Raw genomic sequence first — 20,843 nt, forward strand, 5'->3', positions numbered from 1 at the left:
GCAGCAATAGTATATTTTTTCACTCCTGGAAGTTTTTATCTTCGCACATTGTTTTATAAGGAGACTTTAACGAAATTGTCTAAAATAATAATTCAATATTTTCTGCTATTATACGTTGCTCATATTTCATGCTGTAAATGTAGCTATAAGCTAATGAATGTTTTGTGTATTTGTATGGTCATATCATTCATAATAAAATATAGTGAAAATACACTTTTAGACACTAGAAAATCGTCCAGATTGTTGGAAAACACATAAGGGAGTTGTACATTTATGGTATTTATACAGTAGAAAATATACTTAAAGGAAATCGTGTTTGATCAAAAGCTCATCATTAAGTCACATATTCATATAATTTACTAACTTTTAGTCAGTATTTAACGACAATTAAATAAGTAGTTTTAAAGGACATAGCAAGCCATTTATAAACAACAGCAGCAGCATTATTGGCTGCTCAGCTTGTCTACTCACCCTTTGTCGTGTAATACTTGCATAAACATGAGATCCTGGCATTACTGCAAAACCTAATCCTGAAACCAGAGGAAGTTCATCTGGATCATGTATTCTAATTTTTAATCCAGCTGAAAACTCGAGAAATCCAATGTATTCTGATTGTTCCACTGACATCTTGAGATGTAGTCCAGAATGTTTGCCTGGAGCAGCTACGTTATTGTTGTTGCTTTTCTCTGTAACAATTCATTAAAATTGTGGTATAGTAATTTTCAAACAAAAAAAACAATTGATAAAAAATATCTCTAAACTAAATTACCTGGAGTAAACGTGTGACAAAGACCCATGTCTGTGAACGTCGGTTTAAAATATGTTTTATCGCATATTTCTCCTTTCCATGTGCAATAATAAAGCATTCCTTTCTTAGTTTTATCGTCATAGTCCATTTGATGGCCTACTTCATAAATGAATGTTGTCATATTCAAATCATTTACTTTGGGGTATTTTGTCCAATCGACACTGTTGTTCTCGTTTTCATAAAGACGGTATGCTTTTTCAATTACTTTGTAAAAGTCTGTGTCTTTAATAAAACTTTTTCTGTATTTGTTGAAGTTACAAAATGTAATGGCTGGAAATTTTACTTCTTCTTCAGTTACCAATTCAATGGAACTGGTCACATCAAATTCCAAATATTTCAGAGCAATTGTTGAAGTTTGCCATATGAATAAAGAAAACATAAAACCGAGCAGAATAAGCCAAATAAAGCGTTGTAATCCTGGACGTTTTTTAAACACGTAATGTAGGCCATGTAATGATGAATTTCTACAAAATCCTCCCAAAGGTGTCTGCCAAGATGCTTTTCTTTCTTTAACACTCAACTTGGAATATCCTCCATTTAGTTCCTTCATTTCATCAGAGTGCATGATTTCTATGGGCGAGAAAGATGATTTCATAAAGAAATTGATTATACCATCAGCAAGATTTATTAGACGTTGGTTAGTTACGGCATTCAACAAAGCATAAAATAGCAAACGTAAAATTAATCAATATCTTGTTGAATCAAATTATCCAAATCTTGCCCTGTCAGAAATTCGTCTTACTCACTGTTCAAATTTATAAAATATTCATTTGTGAAAGTGCTTTCTGTAATAGCAAAGAAATTGGATAAATTACTTATTATTAACTTAAGTTCGCTCGGTCTGTACGAAGAAGTATTGCCTTTGTTCTTTAATGTTATGAAAACTTATTATTTAGTGTATATATATTGGGGCTACGCACATTTACTCTAAAACGGAGATTTTGCCGTTGAGACAAATTTGAATATTGCCTTAAAAAGAGCAATTGCCATGGTGAATGAACTGAAACCAAATAAAAACCGCGAAACCAAAGTGAAAATCGACAAAAAACTAACCAGAGAAAAATAAGAAAAATGAAGAGTTCTGAAAAAAGTACTAAAACAGTTCTTTGCAGAACTCTTCATTTTTCTTAGTTTTCTCTGGTTAGTTTTTTCTCGGTTTTATATTTACTGTCTGCGTACTTATTTTATATTATGTAGTAACCCGGTGCTTCGTGGCCGCTTTTTGCGTTTTTATCACAAATGACGTCATACCCGTGTATCTATAACTGTATAGACAACGGTTAAATGTTATCTATTTGTTAACCATGCAGTAAATTAATACAGTTATCTAGTGAGATAAGCACTCCAAGCAAAGTAATAATCTAAGCTTTTTGAACGTTCAGTATTTTTAAGAGACCATGAAATGATGCTTCTTCTGCTTCTGAAGATTGATACGACTTTGATGTAGCTGACAGCCTGACATTAATAAAATTGTGCACTTCGGGGCATCAATATAAAGCCTGCCAGACAGCGCAATGCAAAAAGATATTATTGTTTTCTTGATAGTCGATATTTAAAAGCTCAATTTGCATTATTAATGTTTCTATTTGAATGAAACGATGTTAATTTGTTATGTTGCTTGATACATCAAGGGTCGACGATGGGAAATGTCCAATACCATAAAATTTATGTCATGTCTGCTCGCATAAAAAAACTTCTGTCAATTTCAATTTCAGTACTTTTATACACTTATGTAAACGTATTTTGGCATACAAAAATACCATCTATACAAAGTTAAAAGCATGCAAAAGAGAAAAGGTTTAATTTTATTATTCAGCAGTCCGCGATGTTGGAAATCTAATGCTTTTCTAAAAGATTTTGTTAATGTCATATTTAGGGGCTGTTTATATGGCCCACTTAGCAGGATAGCCCGGTAAGCAAGATGAATTTTTGATGTGTTTATATGACGTTCATCTCGCTTGCCGAGACGTTTTACGCGGTCGAAATCAAAACTTGTATAAAGCATCTTCTACTTATAATCAGACAGATTAACAATCAAATGCTCCATTATCTTTGAATCACAGTGAAAGTTCATTCTTTGAACCATTGTCGTGTCTATTTTGCTCGCTTTTGCCATTGATGGCTTTTACACGTTTACGTTGTCTGCCATTTTAATATGTTATCATACGCATGCTCAAATAGTTAAAACTTAGCTCGGCAAGCGGGCTAGATCGGCAGTTGCGTGTTTACAAGAGAAAAATATCATCCTGGCAGACAAGATCTCGCCTCTGCCAAGTGAGATCTCGCTAAGCGGGTCAGCTCGGCTTCCATATAAACAGGCCCTTAAACAAATAAAATCTATCAGACGTGTTGTGGTTTGCACATTATGCTAGTTATCGCAGGCAGTTAAATAGACTTGATAACTTTTTTATATATCATCTAAATTTCTTGAAAAACCTTACCTTACGTGATGTTTTATATATTCATTACCATTCACTTAACATCTCTCAGGCACTCATGACCACAAACACATCACACTATGACAACGTTCTTTAAATATAGTCAACCTGTTTTAAAAGTTAAACGCTTATTTAAAAATTAATGTCAAAACCTATTTGTCACAATTATTGCAAAAATTGAGACAAACAAAACAACGTGAATACAGAATACGAAATATACGTTTTATTTTTTTTATATTATATCTTATTATTCTGTCTTTAAGAACCATTAAAATTTTTATGTTTTACTGCTCAAATTTCTTTGAAAAATAAAGACTAGCTATGTATTGCACACAAGAACCAGTCAATTGGGTATATTTACATAAGTAGCTAAAAGCATTATGAATTTTACATTTTCTGGTATTTAGAAAAATTTATCAATAATTTTCCTATTATGATAAAACATAGATACGCTCGATTTATACTACTGATTATCTTTTTTTAACTAATTTTTTCTCTGTATTTGAAAGAAACGATATGTTTTTTATTGTTTAAATTTTTTTGCAGATATTAATGAACTATTGTAAAATCGGTTACGATTAGTAAGTAGTAATTGTATGTTTACATACATAAACGAACGGAAATACTTGTATTTTACCTACATTGGACAATTGAATTATTGATATAACAGATACATAGCGACATAAAGAGCTACATTCTTAGGAAGAATTGAATAAACGCCAAAATTGACGATTTAATCGTGAAAGTGAATTTTTGTATGTTATGTACATAATACATTTTGTGTACTATGGTAAGAGAAACAAAAACTATGAAACATGAAAAGTAAATCAGAAAGTCCATACATATTTTTATGTTTATGGAAAAATCTAATATTTGAATATGTAATTAATTTTTTACATAAATTTATTCACAAAATGTTATTGGCAGTTGAATGAAATGAGGCTATCGCATCCTTCTAAGTAAAGGAAGTTTGTAGTCCCTGTTGCAGCAAACAAGGTAAAAAGAAATATTTACGACCTTGTAGAAGTGACATGACAGGGCAACGTTTGTGACGACCAGTCAAATTGTACACGTGCATACATCTTAACCTCAGTCAGGCAAGATTACCTGCTAAATTTAAGCATTTTAATGAGGGGAGAAAAAGAACAAGCAAGGATTCCAACAGTAATAGCGAATGAAGAGGGAATAGCTCAAATTGAATATCTCCACTGTCGGTGACAGGTGCAACGGTGAATCGTATTTGCTTGGAACAGCTCGTCATAGACGGTGACAATCCTGTACATGGCAAACCTTTTGTGCTTCCAGCCACGGATGCACATTATAAAAAGGTGTTACATGTTTCCTATAAGCATATAACAATAAAATGGTGATACTTGTTGCTTTTTTGAGCAACGGAGTTGACTGATTCTCAAGCCTTAGAATAATTTGGTTGTATTTGACTATTTGTCCATGCATATACACCACCTCCAACCACAGACGAACATTCAGAAATGAACATGATATTTACATATCTGATATTACCATATCCAACTATAACTTTTATCTCAACTTTGAACACACTTATAGGTTACCTTATTGTCACAATGATCAAACAAGTCACATCCAAGCTGTCTAACCTGTAATTTATCATTTTAGACGTTTAGAAATGGAAGTTTTCAACGCAAGTTAAATTTATGCATACGTCTATAACAAACTTTACCCGAAATGTATTTTTATATTCATAGTGAGCAAATATATAGTTCATAGAAAGCTGTGCATATTTGATTTAATTTACATACTTCTACTGACAAAATTTTGAAAAACATACAAAATCAAATCATGTAGCTCACATCATTTCATACAAATTTTTTAACCCAGGCATTAAAATCAGAAATTTTTTACAGGGACACATTGAACACCCTAATTTTTTTCCATAGAGTTTCAAATGGCTTTCTTATTGTTCCACAGTTCTAACACCAATGTCACACAGCTTATTCACATTATTTCTTCACTAATTTTTCTGCTTTCAAACATTTAACGATTAAATTAAGGCAATTTTTAATATTTTTAATCCTATAGCAAAAAAATGCAAATTTTTGCTGAGTTATTAAATTGAAGGCTACGCCTTTTTGTTAGGCAGGGAAGCTTGTATGTCATTTGAAACTCGTGACTCGTTTTTTCTTTCATTCTTTTTTCTCTGCATATTTCAAAACAACAAATGAGTTTAATCTCTTTTTCTGATAATTTATACATAATTACCCAAGTTGGTTCAAAGGAACAATTGAATAATGCTGAGTTTATTTTATTGAAAATTGTGATTTGCAATTTGATTTGCAAATTTTGATTGGAAGATAGCTCAGGAAGTACATACTTGATGTAAATGCACTTTCCAAATAGGTTAATGAGGAAATACAACAAACAATAACTCTCGCTCCTTTGATTAACCATTTCTATACCATATTGTTCTTCATTGCACCTCAAACAAATCATTTATTGTAATCTGCATAAAGTTGGATAAGGATAACAATCAAATATCTAAACTACTTGTGGGTATTATCTGTATATGTAGACATCACCTTTCACGATTTTTTCTGTGCTGATTAAAGTTTTGGGAAATTTCACGGTTGTGAAGCTTTGATAATTATTCCATGGCTTTTGATTCGGTTGAAGAGAAGAGAAAAAAAGTTCGGTGTTAAACCAAAAAGAAAATGAATTGTATTTGATGGATCAGTCTGAAGACCTTGGCGTGGGGTCGTGTAAATGTGTAATGTTTTACAGTAATACTGAACTACGATTGCGAAGATGTCATGGTAATGTTCATGTTGTAGTTAAATGGGAGAAATGAAACCGACTTTGTAAAGGTATTTGTAAAGTAATTAAATTTGTTATCCCCTATGATTTCTATTTTATGTCTAGTTTTATCAAGACTAACGATATGCGTTTGTCTGAAAACGTTTGTTAAAAATGATTATCTAACAGAAAACATGAACTTAGATATTAAGTTCACGATAGAAATTATAATTCTTTAATTTTAATAAATGCATTTGATAAACCTTGCCCTGTCTTAGACGAGTGAAATAAACATTTGCGAGAAAAATAAGTCTTTATTCTCGTGATACTATTTGCTTATGCTTATGTTTGTGTTTATGTTAATGCTAATGTTTCATACTTAGTGCTTACTGTCATTGTTTAGTCTTTATCAACATTTGTGTTTGTGCTTAATTCCCTTTGTATTGTAAATCAACATCTTGCAAGATGTATCTCACAAAGAACAATACCTTCTCCTTATGAAATAATAGTTTTTCTCCATACAAATCAAAATTTTTCTTTTAAATTACAACCACTGGCTGAGAAATTCAGTTATGAACCAAATAAGGGCCGAATATATAGAGGCGAGCTGACCCGATGATTTCAAGAGATTGAAAAGAGAAAAAACTTCAAGGCTAAAAAATACAACTGTTTTCGAAGCACCACACGTCACTCCGATTGTAATCCTCAAATTAGGGCAAATCGATTGTTTTGAGAAGTTATTAAATCAGAATATTGTGAAATTGCTTAAGACGATTAATCTAATGATAAGTATTGAATCGTTTCCATTTGCCAAAATCATTTAACGCTTGGCTGAATCTTTGCTACCGGGCTCATGTAATCAGTCTCCAACTCAAAAAGTAAATAAAATAATGAACGGCTGAGAATTGCAGAAGAAAAAGAGAAAAGATTGTCCTTATGCAAGAATAGGCATAAATGTTGTATGATGATAGAACTATTACGGTATCATAAAGAGAACAGGAGAAAAATGTTTCAAAATCGTAAAATTGATAAATGGCGGGTACTGCTTAGTGCTATATTGAAATTAATTGGAATGTTTTGGAAATTTTATAAACTTGTCAAACGTAGTGAACTCATAAGATTTTATGATAAAGTTGTATGAGAAAGCCAACGGCAATTTTTTGTAGCATTGCCTTCCTTTACAGATTACAGTTTACAGCTGTCTTCTGCTCTCATTTACAACGGCGTATTCTAGAATGATAAACTAAAGTTTCTTACGGTATTTTTAACCAATCAAAGTATTAAAAAAAATAAATAAGATCTTTGATTTGGATGCTTTCGTGTTTGCAGATGATCAAGTGATAAAAGATTTTGATTATGAAAAAAGTGGCTAATTGCTTTTTGCATGCATATAAATGATTAGCTATTTCCAATAATCTAACTAAGTTAGAGTGTTCCCTCGTTCTCTAATTTACGAAAGAGTTCTGCGAAAAGTTGAAAAGTTATCCCACCACCAGCTTTGCACAAATCTTCACGCAGTGAGCACTTGAAAATCTAAGTAAATTTTTTTGTGAGTAAAATAAGATTCTAAAAACGTGAAGACACCAAGTATTCGAAACACTTATTAAGTTCAAACCAATAAACAAATATTTTTGGTTTATGCTTAAATGTAGATTGGATAGTTGTAAAGGGTTTTGAATTTTTCAAAAACGGCTGTTTTTTGAAATTGACGTAGTCAGTCAGTGTAACGGAATGTCAATCGGCTCATTTATGAAATCACAAACCAAGATCGTCTCCCCAAATACTAATCTGTCCAACATAATCAATAAAAACAGCCTTCTATGTCAGAGTCCAAGACTTCTTGGCCCATAAACTGTTAAGAATGTTAAGGAGAAGCATGTTTCGATTTATTAAACATTAATACATTTATTGATTAACATATTACTACATTGCGCAAAACATCAAATAAAACAAAAGAAAAATAATCAGATCGCAAGATGAAGTTGATCATTGCCACATTGAATTTATGAATTTCTCAATGGGTTGAACTCAGCTTTTTGTTCATTTTTTTACGATGTAGTCATTTAAAGCTTGCGCGATTGTGACTGTTTTTCACCACAAAATGTATAAATGTAAAAGGTGACTTATTATACAAGCTAGTTAAAAATAAGGTAAAATTAAGTACATTTTTGTTTACTCGAGATACATTTTCAGTATAGCTACCACGTGATTAAATATTACTACACCACGTGACATGTCTTTATAAATATGAAAATAATTATCAATTGTATGAAAGTATATTCATAAGACAGTTGATATCTATAAACATGGACATGATTTTCTAATGAATTATAAGGTGCCATACAAAGAAGATTATTTTGTTCTAACTTTTTTTGTTATGTTTCTTCTGTTTGCGTCGTCAATACTTTTCACGTGAAGAGTAGTATTTGATCACGAGCTTCAACAAATTAAAAATTAATTTCATTATTTCAAGTTGCCATTGGTCTTTTTGATAAAATATCGAGGACTTTCGTAACATACAAACGTAGCATGTTATATTCAGTATTTGCTATGGTTACGTTTATAAAATAAAAACAATAAAACGCGTGCGCTGATTGGTCTATAGCTGTGCTTGCATTAGCCTGTGCAAACCGATATGAGCTCAACAATTCTAGTCAATCAATTAGTGAGAATTTAGAAATCAATAATGAACCATTTTAAAAGAAAAATTGACCCCATTGTTTAAATTTGTCTGTTTTCCATTATTGTTATTATATAAAAGAAATAAAAGATGTTTTTCGCGTTTGCACTGGCATATGCAAACTTTGGAGACGTTTATGAGAACTCTCGAGTCTTTTCAACTTTTCTATAACTTACATAACACTCACATAAATCAAAGATGTATGTATACAGACTATTTATGAATGCCAAGGCGAGTCAAAATCATCATGACTGCAACATCAACAAACTCCATCATTGTCAGAATACTTGCACCAAGAAACAAACCCATTAAGCCACCAATTTCACCTAAAAAAGATAAAAAATTTAGACCAATGTATGTTCCTATCAAATTCAACGTGGTTTACGGGGTTTATCTGTCTAGGACTCCAGAGTCTTATGAATTAATAAACAGAAGATTTATTTGATAATGATGAAATAATGAGAATTTACCAAGTAAACTTTGTAAGGTATATGCCGGATCTTGTCTGAGAACTTTGTAATTCAGATCTTCGTAGAAGATATCTATGGCAAGCAAATTTCTCCTACAAACATGTAATACAAGTACGTTAAACAAATTTTATTTTAGCAGTTTAGAAAGTTGTTAGTGTTTAGCAATAAATTGCATTGTGGATTGTAAATCGATATTTTCCCTCAGACTTTTCTCTCGTTTATGTGGATAAGAATAGTACCATAAAATGTAGAATCCTACTTATTATATGTAATGCACGGACAATTCAAACAAAACGTAAATAATAATTAATCAAAGCAGGTTATTCCTGTTTGTACAAAATTGTCATTTAGCTGTTTTGAATCATACTATTAATTTGTTTTCATTAATAAAAAAAGCAGCTTTGGAGAAATGAGAAAACCTAGATTAAATAGAAAGATTATTTTGAAAATGGTAGAAAGATTGAAAAGTTGAAATCATTGTTGAATGAATACGTTGGAATTTGCAGAAATTATTATTCGTTGTGAATGTCTGCGGGGACAAATGCATGTGCTTACAGTCACAAAGCCAAGTTAAAGTTAATCTGAAAATAAGTTCGGACTGTAGCAAGTTAATCACATGTTAAGTTGGAATGAGTCGAGAAGCTGGTAACAAGAAATTGGATATAGTTAAAATTAAGAAGAAACTCAAGAAAGTAAAGAGTAAGTTTCTTATCCTACGTTCTGCATGTGTTGTTTAGCAATGGAGAAAAGTAAGAAGAGCTTTGAGACAACGTTGTGTTATTATGTTTAAGAGCTTTGTGGTTAGCAATAAATTCATTAAGAATTACTTAGAAAGACAGATTTAGAGATTATTCATATGATTGAGAAATTGTGGTTGAAAAAATGGAATTTAGAGCAGTTGCTTGCATTTCTTAATAAGAAACGATGATTTCAGTGACACAAGTAAGATGTGTTCAATGTGATATGAAGATTTTGATGCACAGAAGAATGAAAAGAAATTTCTCGATTGAAAGCAAGTCACATTACCTGAAAGTTTCTAATGTTGTATTTTCGGAAGTTGAATAAAGTGCTGCTGACGCAAAATTGGGAAAGGAGCCATAGGAAAGATACGGGTCATATTTCATTGAGTCACATGATTCGGAACATTCACATTTATAGTCCAACGAAATGGAATGTATTTCTGTAAATTTGCAAAAATGATGATTTCATACCACATTGAATTTATTTTCAAGTTGACAAACTGGTTAATCAGGTTATACAAGGAAATCGTTCACATTGTTTACTTGCGATTCTTCTTTCAAAGTACCATTAATAGAATATGTATTAAATGCATCATCCTTTTTTTATTTCCTGCATCTCCCTTTTAACTTCTCTTTCCTTCTTCTCTCTCAACAACTCGTTCCTATTCTCATTACCCTTGACTCAAGTTATCACCCGTTTTGTTTTTGATTAGTAAAATTTATTAGAAATCAGAGAGTAATAAAATATAAAGCCAGTGAAAGTCTGTTAGTTTTTCAAAAACAAATGCGTTCTTTCTCTATAACAGGGTTAGATAACTGGCAAAAATTTCTCATCGTGTAAAGAGGTTGTTCTCTCACACCTTTGTATCATAGCTCCAACTTATCATAGACTTCTAAGCTTTAGTGTTAATATATAACAGTTAAATTGCATCGTTTGGGTACTAACCTTCCAAGGGAAACACACAGTTTATATACTCTTTAACGTTACATGACTTGTACTTTATATCTAAAAAAAATGATGATGTCGAATTAAGAACTCAAAAAGACTCCTCAAAACTATGTTACGAACTTTTGAGAGATAATTACTTTTATCATGTATGCCAATAAAATAAAGTCAACTTATTCTATATTGAAAGGGAAAAGACATAATGTCCATGCATAAATTTAGCAATATATAGTATACAAATACCTCTCATATAATATGGTTGACACTTGCATGATTTTGCTATGTAGTTCTGTTTACAAACTTCATAACAAGCAGCAATAGTATATTTTTTCACTCCTGGAAGTTTCTTATCTTCGCACATTGTTTTATAAGGAGACTTTAACGAAATTGTCTAAAAATAATCATTCAAGATTTTCTGCTATAACATTTCTATTATTAGATGCCATAAATGTACTGAGTATTTCCCATGTTTGCCAAGTCAAGAATCAATGTTCGTCTTAATCACTAACATAATGTACACTTTATAAAACAATTATACATCAAATCCAGTTTTTATATAACAATACTTATACCGATTATTATATTCAATAAACATTTGTGAGCCACTCATTTGAAATATCACAGTAGAAAATCGTCCAGACTATTGGAAAACAGTTAAGAACAAAACTGTCCATTTCTAGTATTTTCACAATAGAAAATGTACTTTACAGGAAACTGTTTTTGATCAAAAGCTCATCATTAAGTCACATACTCATTTACTTTATTATCTTTTTACTCAGTATTTAACGAAAATTAAATAAGTAGTTTGAAAGGACATAGCAAGCCATTTATAAACATCAGCAGCAGCATTATTGAATTCTCAGCTGGTTTACTCACCCTTTGTCGTGTAATACTTGCATAAACATGAGATCCTGGCATTACTGCAAAACCTAATCCTGAAACCAGAGGAAGTTCATCTGGATCATGTATTCTAATTTTTAATCCAGCAGATAACTCGAGAAATCCAATGTATTCTGATTGTTCTACTGATATCCTGAGATATAGTCCATAACGTTTGCCTGGAGCAGGTACTTTACTGTTGTTGCTTTTATCTGTAAAAATTCATTAATATTGTGATGTAGTAATTTTGAAACAAAAATAAACGAGTAATAAAAAATATTTTCAAACTAAAATACCTGGAGTAAACGTGTGACAAAGACCCATGTCCGTCAACGTCCGTTTAAAATATGTTTTATCGCATATTTCTTTTTTCCATGTGCAAAAATAAAGCATTCCTTTCTTAGTTTTATCGTCATAGTCCATTTGATGGCTTACATTATAAATGAATGCTGTCATATTCAAATCATTGATTTTGGGGTATTTTGTCCAATCGACACTGTTGTTTTCGTTTTCATAAAAACGGTATACTTTTTCAATTACTTTGAAAAAGTCTGTGTCTTTAATAAAACTTTTTCTGTATTTGTTGAAGTTACAAAATGTAACGGCTGGAAATTTTACTTCTTCTTCAGTTACCAATTCAATGGAACTGGTCACATCAAATTCCAAATATTTCAGAGCAATTGTTGAAGTTTGCCATATTAGCAAAGAAAGCATACAAGCTTGCAGAATAAGCCAAATAAAACGTTGTAATCCTGGACGTTTTTCAAATATATAATGAAGGCCGTGCAATGTTGAATTTCCCAAAAAATCCTCCCAAAGGTGTCGAGCAATATTCTTTCTTTTTTCTTTTACACTCAACTTAGGATGATCTTCATTTAGTTCTTTTAATTCATCAGAATGCATGATTTCTATAGTCGAGAAAGATGATTTTATAAATAATTTTATGACACTATCAATAATCCCAATACATTTGCACTAATGTTGGCTGCTATAACCATCACTTTCAATCTTTGTGCTCCTTTCTGACAGTTTCCAGTAGTTTATTGAAGATTAGGAAAATTGTGCTTATGTGTTTTATTCACCATTATATGTACCTACGATGGCCCAGAAGGCTCACAGTGGTATTATATTTTCTTATACTCCAGTAACGCGTTTTTACAGTCTTGTAACGCTTTTTAACAGTCCCGTAAAGCTTTTTGACATAAATCTTGTAAAATTTTAACCCAGTCCAGTAAATTTATTTACAACAATTTTAATCTTTTTGTATGGTTGGGCTCTCTTTTTTAAATAAAAATAGGCATTGAAAGACGCTGATGAATTCGAATGTAAATTTCAAAATTAAAAATAAATATGCCGCTAAAAAACTATACCCCCTGTATGAACATGGAGAATCATTATGAAGAAAAAGATCTCATCAAATAATATTTCAACCAAGGATGCACAAAACTTGAAATAATAGAATACTTATGACATTATGACATTACAATAAGTTTGTCAACGCTAAAGCAAAGATTGGTGTCTTTGCACCTTTGTAGGCGACCACACCAAGAAGAAGAGAATAGAGATGTAATCAAGGCTGCAATCGACGAAGAATTATCTTAAAGCGGGTGTTTTAAAGGCTATCGAAAAATGTGGCAAAAACTGCGACAAAAACGGCTAACTGTGTGAAGGGAACCGTAAAGAGGAAACTGTTGGTGGAGCTTGATTCAGTCGGTGTAGAAAATCGTAGAAAAAAATCTTCGTAGAAGATTGTATTCAGGTATCGGACCGAATTTCTTTTGGCATACAGACGGTCACGATAAACTCCAGTCATACGATTTCAGTATTCACGTCTGTATTTATGGCTACTCAAGATGGCTAATATGGTTAGAAGTAGGACCAACAAATAAAAAAACCTGAAGTAATTGCTAAATATTACATGGATGCAGTCAGGTTAGAGGGTGGAGTTGTCAAACGATGGAGCGGAACACTGTGTGATCGAGACTATACACACATTTCTACGCTCTGGCCACAATGACGCATACGCTGGACTTTCAAACTTTAACATTGGAACATCGACGTAAAATCAACGAATTGAGGCCTATTGGTCACATCTAGTGAGAGAAGGTCCTAGTTGGTAGAAAATTTTCTTTAAAGATCTTCGTGATATAGGATTATTTAATGATGTTGATCCAATTCAAGTAGACTGCATACGATTTTGTTTTATGGATATTCTGCGACAAGAACTTAACAACAATGCTCAAAGTTGTAACTAACGTAAAATTTCCCCGAGTATATTTGATTCAGTCCAAGAGGTAGTCCTGACAACATGTACTTTTATAATTGCAAAGTGGAAGCAGATATCAATTAGTTTAATCACAATGTTGCCATGGTTGCGGAAGATACAAATAGCGAATTTAGGGAATTTGCTAAAGTACTGATGGCAGAACTTGACTCACGACCCCAACTACAGAAAAAAAAGCTTTAAACTCGTATATTTTACTTGTAGACAATGATTGAACGAATAATTCAAAATTTTGAAAAATCATGTGTGTCATTGAAGACTGAAAGAAATTTAGTTCAACGAAGAGAGTTCAGGCTGTTGACCTTTTCCATACGTGTTAATGAAATGTGTGTGTTACATTATGTAATCTAGCGTGTCTGGATGTAAGAATTGGCTTCAAAAACTTATTAAGCTTTTCTATTAAAGGTTGCGTTTCCATGTATTTTAATCCAATGCATACGAGTTAGTCAATGACCAAATATGGAAACGAAGATCAAACAAATTTATATAAAATTAATTAAAAAACTTTAATGGACTGATCATTAAAAACATGTACTGGACTGTTAAAAAGCGTTACAAGACAGTAAAATGCAATTTATGGAGTGTAAGAAAATATAATACACTGTGAGCTTCTGGGGCGATCGTACTACGAAACCTTTCAGTAATGTAAAGTGATTATTAACTCAGATAAGAATTCATTATAAATATCAATATTTACCTTGAGGCTCTTCTCTTTGACACATTGATCAAAAGTTAATGGGAGATTTGCATTTTGAAAGACATTTTCTGATCACATTTATACATGGTTTGTTGACTTTAGGAATTTAAGCGACTAGACGGTGATTGTTTGCAACTCTGCACAATTTAATGTTTGAAAACATTTTTTGGCAAAACTACCTCTTCTCCTTAATCCTTCTAAGCAAATTTAACTCTTCCAAGCAAAGAAGCTTGGAAGCTCAATATTTTAGGACTATACTATATACCAATAATTTGGAACACAGAATTAGATATAAATTAAATTACAACAATTGAATGAAATGTAGCTACGTACAATATATTCCGCTACTTTTTATAATTACAACTTATCAAGCAGTTATCTGTTGCCTACCTGGTTACGACGTTTTCACCTCTTTAGTTTCCGTTAGCAGATGTAATTTACGCTTCGTTTTATCTTATTGTACAAAAATCTTAAAACCTTTGGTTTATATTACGAAATCAGATTCATTGAATAAAAATGTCAATCGAATCTTAGTTGAGCGCAGTGGCGTAGCTAGCGGTCCCGCTACTCCCGCCCGGCGGGAGTAGAAATTTCCCAAAAAAATAATAAATATTCTATTTGGACATAAGATATACATTATTTCACGAACAATTTGTAATATTATGTTTTATTCGTTCATATTTACGCTTTTATTAGGTGGTTCGTAATCGTAATACAGTGAACTCCATATATATATATATCTGGAATGATAACGACAATACATTTTATAGATAAAAAGTTGAAGCCAAAGTCCTAGGGGGTGTTTACATGAATCCGGAATGACTTTCAATCCCGATCGAAACGTGATGTCAATCCGTGTTTACATGAAACTAATTGTTGTTTTTCTTCGCACTCATTTTAACCCATTTAGCCTCTTTATTTGCTTACGAGCTTCAATTTGCCAGAAACAATACCCATGTCACATGCGTGCTTCGTCATTAATCACAATATCATTCCAGAATGAAACTCAATTCCCGTTTACATGAGATAAAAAGTAAATTTCGATCCGGAATGAAACTAGGAATGAACTCGATCCGGATCGAGTTGGGACTCATTCCGGATTCATGTAAACATGCAATAGGATTTCTTTTAAAGTGGAATGAGTTCATTCCGGATCGAAACTCATTCCGGATTCACGTAAACACCCCCCTAGTCTCTTGCGCGGTTTGTACGTCAGTTCCAGTCCGTCAAAGTCGAATATTCACGCGGTTTGTACGTCAGTATCATTCCCCTGAGTGCCAAACATACACGGCCAATATAAATTTGAATACAAATTGCGAAAGCATAAACATATAAACAACATCACGACAAACAACACACGAGGCCAACTATTCGCAAAAGGCTATTTTTTACAGCTGAAACTTTACTACAGTGAGCTCGTTGTAACTTACAACTTGTAACGAGGAAAAGCCAACTGAAAATTACACTGTATGCTAAAAAGACAATACAATAGAAAATATGACGAGAAAATATTCAAGCATAAACTTTTCTTTCGTCGGAAGGTAAATTTTCAAACGGTGTCAGACAGTGTTTGTCTTTTTTTGTCATTTCAGTGGATTTAAAGATCTTTTTTTCCGAAGAAAAAAGAAACTTGAATATCCAGTTTCATAAAAAATATTGAGTCTATAACTCGCATTTTTACTTTTTACAGAGCGATTGTATTTTTAGTCGATTTTGATAGTGCTTGAAATACTAAATGGTTGTCATCTCGATATCAAAAATTGAATATCCTTAAAGACTTTGCATGTCATTTTTTTGACTCTGAAGATGACTACCGCTAAGGTTGTCGAAACGTCAGTCAACAACAACAAAAACAGTCCTTCTCAGGACTATACCAACCTGGACGATCTACATTTAGGGGGTGTTTACATGAATCCGGAATGACTTTCAATCCCGATCGAAACGTGATGTCAATCCGTGTTTACATGAAACTAATTGTTGTTTTTCTTCGCACTCATTTTAACCCATTTAGCCTCTTTATTTGCTTACGAGCTTCAATTTGCCGGAAGACAATACCCATGGCACATGCGTGCTTCGTCATTAATCACAATATCATTACAGAATGAAACTCAATTCGCGTTTACATGAGATAACAAGTAAATTTCGATCCGGAATGAAATTTCGATCCGGAATGAAACTAGGAATGAACTCGATCCGGATCGAGTTGTGACTCATTCCGGATTCATGTAAACATGCAATAGGATTTCTTTTAAAGTGGAATGAGTTCATTCCGGATCGAAACTCATTCCGGATTCATGTAAACACCCCCTTACAAACATGTAACGAGTTCCCGAGTTCAAACCAAAGACTTTGATATGTTTTAAAGGAAAACCGCAGCGTAAGAGCAGATCGACTAAGTTCACCTCATCTTGCTTCTCGATTTATCACTTTGATTCACTTTCCGTGAACCTTTTCATTCCAAAAATTTCGTTATTGTTACGCTCTGATCTAGATCCGAACTCTACCATTACCAAGGGACAAATGATTTAAAAAAATTAAAATGAACACGCGAGAGACTAGAGCCTGACGTGTGATGACGAATGATGACAACAAATATTTTTTTGGCTTCAATTTTTGGCTTCGGTTATCATTCCAGTTATTCAAATGTCGAGTTCACTGATAATTCTATATAAGAAGTTTTGAATTCTGGTTGGCTAAGGGACTTGACGCATGCTCAAATCTGCTGTTTTTATAGTCGAACTCCCGCTATTTTAAATTGGCGGAGGTTGTAATTATTCGACCTTTTAATAAGAGTACAGCGATTAGTGATTATCAAATTACGTGTCATTGTCGGTATTAATTTTCCATTGTGTTTACTCTCAAATTGCTATTTTGTATTTGTGTATGACACAAGGCTTCAAGTGCGACTGCGATTTGCTCAACTGATGTTGATTTAGTAAATAGCTTATTAGCTAAACCGTTCTCTGCTCGATCGTCGGTCGAACAGAATGTTATCGTTCATGAACGGTCTACTCCTGATTTAATTATCCAAAATAAGGGAAGAGCATTTCAGAGAGATTGGTATGAGGCGAAGGACTGGCTGTGTGGCAGTACAACCTTGCAGAAAGTGTTTTGTTGGCCATGTCTAATGTTTTCCCCAAAACATCGCCATCGTGGACTAAGAATGGCTACAACGATATGCGGAGTATTATGTCTGATGCTAAGAAGCATGAAAATCTAAATCGCATTTGACTGCATTTAAGACATGGAAAACGTATGGAGCTAGTGAACGAATTGATTGTCTTATGTCCCTCGCTAGAAGAAATGAGATTCAGCGTCACAATGAGGAGGTAAGACAAAATCGAGAAATTTTAAAACTGTTACTGAGGCCGTGCTGTATTTGTCAAAGCAAGAGTTGCCATTTAGAGGTCACAATGAGTCCGAAGGTAGCTTGAACAAAGGTAATTATAGAGAGTTGCTCGAATGTTTTGCTAAGTTTGATTCTGTATTTGAGCGTCGACTGCACAGTAGACTAGCAGAATCTGATATAGTTGGTGACAGAAGATTTACTGGAGTCTCCCCAGAAATTCAAAATGGTCTTATCAGCTGTCTTGATTCAAATATTGAAGATGAAATCAGAAAGGAAATAAATGATTGCACATTTATGAGTATTCAGGTTGATGAAGCATCTGATGTCTCCACCAAAGAGCAGCTAAGTGTTATTGCTCGGTTTGACAAAGCAAGTGAAATTATGGAGAGGCAATTAGGATTTGTGAATGTAAGTATGAACAGAAATGCCACAGCAATATCACAAGTTGTCAAAGATAAACTTGGTGAGTATTCTAATATAAGAGAAAAACTGGTTTTACGAACATATGATGGTGCTTCTGTCATGTCTGGCCATATCAATGGTGTTCAAGCATTGGTTCGACAAGAGTATCCTTTTGCTCATTTTGTTCATTGTGCAGCTCATAGATTGAACCTGGTCCTATGCCAGTCAGCCTCATCAATTTCTCCTGTTAAAATCTTTTTATTAATATAGCTACATTCAGCACATTTACAAGCAATGCCCCAAAAGAAAAGCTTTTTCACATCTAACAACCTTGAGTTTCCTGCCCTGGTGAAACAAGATGGTATTATCGCTCTAGATTAATCAATGTATTGCACAAACAAAAAACAACAAACTTTTTAGATGATTTTTACCGGTACTTGAACAACCAGCTGGGTGGGATGATGAGTCATTAAGTAAAATAAGTGGCTTACTGCATTATCTTGATAGCTTTCTTTTGTTTTCTAGTGTGTGTTTTACAGGATTTTAGAACAGTCCACAATTTTGTATTCCATTCTTCAAAATAGGAAACCCATTTTAACTATGGCATAAGCAAGATTGACAATTTCAAGCAGTTTATTGTGTCACTTCGCACAGATCAAGCTTTCACCGAGTTTTACCAAACTGCACTAGAAAAGTAGGCCCACCAGCAACCAGAGCAGATAGTAGATACAATTACAAACAGCTTTATTTTGAGATTATTGATTCCATTAAAGGCATGTTAAGTGAACGATTTCAAGATATTAGTCAGTTCGAGTTTTTAGACCTTGTAAATCCTAAACTATTTACTACATGGAAGGGCATAGTTCCACAGGAGAAGATCAATCTTCTCAAAGATAAGTATAGTCCTCTTTTTGACATCCAAACTTTGGAGAGTCAACTTCCTTCATTTACAACGACAAGGACTTTCACAAAGAGTGCAGTAATGAGGTTCTTAAATACATCTTCAAATTTAATCTCCAGTCGAGTTTAGGTCAAGTGGTAAATTTGTTAAAATCGAATGGTGTGTTGGCAGTGGCAAGTGCTTCAGTAGAGAGGTCGTTTTCTTTCTTAAAAAGGGTAAAAAGCTATTTAAGAAATAGAATGGGTCAAGGTCGGCTTAGCTCTTTGTGTAGAATATCTATTCACAAAGATATCATTGAAAAGAAAGAGGAATCAGAGGTGTTGCATAACGAGGTGGTTGAAAAATTTGTAGAAAAACCCAGGAGGCTGGCCTTTCTTTATAAATGATGAGTATAGTATGTGTTTTGATATTTGTTCGTATAATACATGGTACTTCATTGAGAAAATTAAGCATAACTTTAAAGAATAAAGCCATCCCTGTCTACTTGCCCCAATCTAAACAAGTTTAAACTAACAAGTAGAATGCTAAGAAAAATCTCTCTCTATGCACTTTAGAAGTGTCGTATACTATATTATTTTTGTGCTAATACAAATTTCTTCTGTTTATGCAGAGGCAGTGATGAGTAAATTATGTTTTAGGGGACAATTGTCTCCTGCGTAACGTTTCTCTGAGCCACCTTTAGTACCTTTTTAACTAGTTGCAGTTTCAACGATTGCCACATTAAGAATGCAGCTAACAAAAATGGGTTTTTATAAATTATTGTACAACAAATAATTCGCCCTCGAAATCGCAGGAAATGCTGCTTCCAAGGCTCTGGATTTCAAAATTTTCCGGGGGAGCATGCCCCCGGACCCCCTAGTGGGGTCGCGCCTCCGGCGCGAGATGGATTGCCGGGAGTGACCATTTTTCCTAGCTACGCCACTGGTAGTTTTTACAATCAACCACATCATATCTTCAGACTTACATTACTAACGTTTATTCTGACAATGATTCCTGCATTAATTTCGGCACAGAGATGTGAAACTCTGAAAACTTTCAATAAAATCCTAAGATAGAACAGCAAGCAATTTGTCTTTCATTGTTTAAAAGACGTGGACCAGGATTAACAGCCCAGAACGTAATTATACACTACAACATGTATTTTTTGGTAGAAGTGTAACAGTTCTAAACATCGTCTGTTTTTGTTACCAATTTCCCACTGATACCGTTTTACATGTTACTTATGCTCAAAAACGATCATTTACATATGCTTACGTTATGTAAGTATAAAATTTATTAAAATCACAACTGTCTGTAAGTTAATGAAAAATAATTCATTTGAAATGAAGAATGTAAAAACAACAATAATTATCTGGTAAGGTTACATTTTCTACAAACAATATTTCAATATTTTCATGAAATGAGGATGTAAAGTTTCTATTCACTTTATATCCATAAATTTTACATCACTAAGAAGAAGAAAATTGCTGGGTAAAGGTCT

The 20,843-nt window shown here is 33.0% G+C and overlaps 3 protein-coding genes and 1 pseudogene across 3 annotated transcripts in view; 1 reads left to right on the plus strand and 3 right to left on the minus strand.

Annotated features, from left to right (window-relative positions):
- Positions 1-19: 19 nt before the first annotated feature.
- On the minus strand, positions 20-1,267 carry LOC124440347 (acid-sensing ion channel 4-B-like). The gene is made up of 3 exons (XM_046990729.1): positions 770-1,267; positions 472-686; positions 20-79 (listed from the first exon to the last, which is right to left on the minus strand). Exons 1-3 carry the CDS (start codon positions 1,185-1,187, stop codon positions 20-22), a joined length of 693 nt encoding a protein of 230 aa, XP_046846685.1. The 5' UTR covers positions 1,188-1,267.
- Positions 1,268-8,726: 7,459 nt separating this feature from the next.
- On the minus strand, positions 8,727-15,239 carry LOC124440342 (acid-sensing ion channel 4-A-like). The gene is made up of 8 exons (XM_046990725.1): positions 15,102-15,239; positions 12,027-12,638; positions 11,728-11,942; positions 11,095-11,242; positions 10,852-10,911; positions 10,192-10,345; positions 9,166-9,257; positions 8,727-9,021 (listed from the first exon to the last, which is right to left on the minus strand). The coding sequence occupies exons 2-8, from the start codon at positions 12,631-12,633 to the stop codon at positions 8,909-8,911; spliced, it is 1,389 nt and encodes a 462-aa protein (XP_046846681.1). The 5' UTR covers positions 12,634-12,638; positions 15,102-15,239; the 3' UTR covers positions 8,727-8,908.
- Positions 13,360-13,985, plus strand: LOC124440842 (annotated as a pseudogene).
- A 5,245-nt stretch (positions 15,240-20,484) lies between the features above and the next one.
- Positions 20,485-20,843, minus strand: part of LOC124440343 (protein CLP1 homolog) — a 28,790-nt gene continuing 28,431 nt past the window's right edge. The window contains exon 15 of the mRNA XM_046990726.1: positions 20,485-20,753. The gene's annotated coding sequence lies outside the window, so the exon portion shown is untranslated. The remainder of the gene's footprint in view (positions 20,754-20,843) is intronic.

This window comes from Xenia sp. Carnegie-2017, unplaced genomic scaffold (genome assembly GCF_021976095.1).
Source record: "Xenia sp. Carnegie-2017 unplaced genomic scaffold, XeniaSp_v1 HiC_scaffold_2, whole genome shotgun sequence".
Taxonomy (NCBI): Eukaryota; Metazoa; Cnidaria; class Anthozoa; order Malacalcyonacea; family Xeniidae; genus Xenia; species Xenia sp. Carnegie-2017.

Excerpts from the sequence above, each read along its gene's own strand:
- LOC124440347 (XM_046990729.1), bottom strand. The coding sequence starts at position 1,187 with ATGTTTTCTTTATTCATATGGCAAACTTCAACAATTGCTCTGAAATAT. Across the intron at positions 687-769 it reads TTGTCACACGTTTACTCCAG|AGAAAAGCAACAACAATAAC; the intron begins GTAATTTAGTTT and ends GAATTGTTACAG. Across the intron at positions 80-471 it reads CAAGTATTACACGACAAAGG|ACAATTTCGTTAAAGTCTCC; the intron begins GTGAGTAGACAA and ends TTATTATTTTAG.
- LOC124440342 (XM_046990725.1), bottom strand. The coding sequence starts at position 12,633 with ATGCATTCTGATGAATTAAAAGAACTAAATGAAGATCATCCTAAGTTG. Across the intron at positions 10,346-10,851 it reads CTGTGTGTTTCCCTTGGAAG|AAATACATTCCATTTCGTTG; the intron begins GTTAGTACCCAA and ends GCAAATTTACAG. Across the intron at positions 9,022-9,165 it reads TACCTTACAAAGTTTACTTG|GTGAAATTGGTGGCTTAATG; the intron begins GTAAATTCTCAT and ends TATCTTTTTTAG.